Source organism: Anoplophora glabripennis, unplaced genomic scaffold (assembly GCF_000390285.2).
Source record: "Anoplophora glabripennis isolate ALB-LARVAE unplaced genomic scaffold, Agla_2.0 scaffold2257, whole genome shotgun sequence".
Lineage (NCBI taxonomy): Eukaryota > Metazoa > Arthropoda > Insecta > Coleoptera > Cerambycidae > Anoplophora > Anoplophora glabripennis.
This window is the reverse complement of record NW_019418333.1, coordinates 154-1914: the sequence shown is the minus strand read 5'-3', so window position 1 is coordinate 1914 and position 1761 is coordinate 154. Positions and strand designations below refer to the sequence as shown.

At 28.3% G+C, this 1761-nt stretch overlaps 1 protein-coding gene across 1 annotated transcript; it reads right to left on the bottom strand.

The window, feature by feature from the left end:
• Nucleotides 1–322: 322 nt before the first annotated feature.
• On the bottom strand, nucleotides 323–1451 carry LOC111692619 (the record flags this gene model as incomplete). The annotated part of the gene is given in 1 exon segment (XM_023456680.1): nucleotides 323–1451. A coding segment is annotated over 1 exon segment (953 nt), but the record flags the coding sequence as incomplete, so codon positions are not given.
• Between the last annotated feature and the right edge of the window lie 310 nt (nucleotides 1452–1761).

The following is a 1761-nucleotide window of genomic DNA, read 5'->3' as shown; positions in this document are numbered from 1 at the left end:
AAGTGTACTCTTTTTTATTACTCGAGCTTTCGGAACAAAATTATTCCTCCCTCAGGAGAAACTATAATGGAATATACATTGGTAACAACCACAAGTAATAATCTAATTTATACTTACAAAATTGAGATTTGAATCAAAAAAATTTTTAACCAAGTTTAAAACAAAATCCATCTGAATCATCAATCATAACAGTACGATACTTGAAAATCTATTGTTAAAAACATTCATTAACACTATTGTTAACATATATATATTAAAATTATTTAAAATTTTTTTAAGCTATTACTTTACAATTACATTTTTAAAAAACTATATAACCTTAAAAACTTTGCTCAGCCATGTGGCAGCATGGAATCATAATTGAACCAAAGAATCATAACCAAAATTTTACTGACACAAAAAGTAAACAGAACAAAATGATTGAGACAACCATGGAACAAGTAAATTTTAGAAATAAGAAGAAAGTGAAATTTAGCGCTAAATTTTGAAAAATAATTTCTATAAGCTGGATTCACTAACGTCATTAATAGAAGAATTATTATTATTAATACTTAACAAATATGTGAACATGATACTTAAGTTATCAATGTCAGAACGTCTATTCATAGTGTTATCACATTGAAAAATGCTGCACATCTCAAGGAAATTTCTTTTAAAATAATTATTTTCTGTAAATTTTATACTTACTTCGTTAAAATCAATATCATGTTTACAACTATTTGTATGGTTTGACAACATACAAGAATTCTTATTGAGTCTAATGTCACTTTTATGAGAAACAATTCTATCTTTAAGCCTCCTACCAGTCTGCCCAATATAAACTTTTTGACAATCTTTACATGGAATACTATATACAACATTAGATTTATATAATAAAGGAACTTCATCTTTAAGACTAGAAAAAATATTTTTAATAATTAATTTATTCGTAAAAGCTAGTCGAATGTCATTCATATCTGAAAAAATGTTTTTTAATTTCCAAGTTATAGATTCTATATAGGGTAATGAAAAATATGAAGAATTTGAATGAACCGAAATATTATTGACAACATTGTTTGTATGGGAAGTGCTGCCTAACCCATCATCAAGAACAGAATGTGAAGGAGAAAGAACTTGTAAATCATTATTTCTATTAAAAAGAATTTTGTTAACAAGCCTACTTGGGTAACCACATTTAAGGAACAACTGAGCAAGTTTTCTCAGGTTTTCCATCGTTTTTGAACGATGTGACGTACGTAAGACCCTGTTTTTCATCCCTAGCAATAAATTAATTTTCTGTTTCATGGGGTGATACGATGCAAAATGCAAGTATCGTCCTGATGCCCCAGGTTTTGTATACCACGATGTGTACAGAATATTGTTTTCAGCTCTGAAAACTTTAGTGTCAAGAAACGGAACACTTTTGTTCTCGTCTTCTTCTTCCACCGTAAATTGGATGAAAGGGCTATAACTATTAAAAACATGTAAAACTTGTTGTATGCTTGAGTGTTCCCTTGGGTTGGCATAGCAAGTAGGTTTGTTAACAAAATTCTTTTTAATAGAAATAATGATTTACAAGTTCTTTCTCCTTCACATTCTGTTCTTGATGATGGGTCAGGCAGCACTTCCCATATTAACAATGTTGTTAATAATATTTCGGTTCACTCAAATTTTTCATATTTTTCATTACCCTATATAGAATCTATAACTTGGAAATTAAAAAACAATTTTTCAGATATAAATGACATTCGACTAGCTTTTACGAATAAGTTAATTATTAAA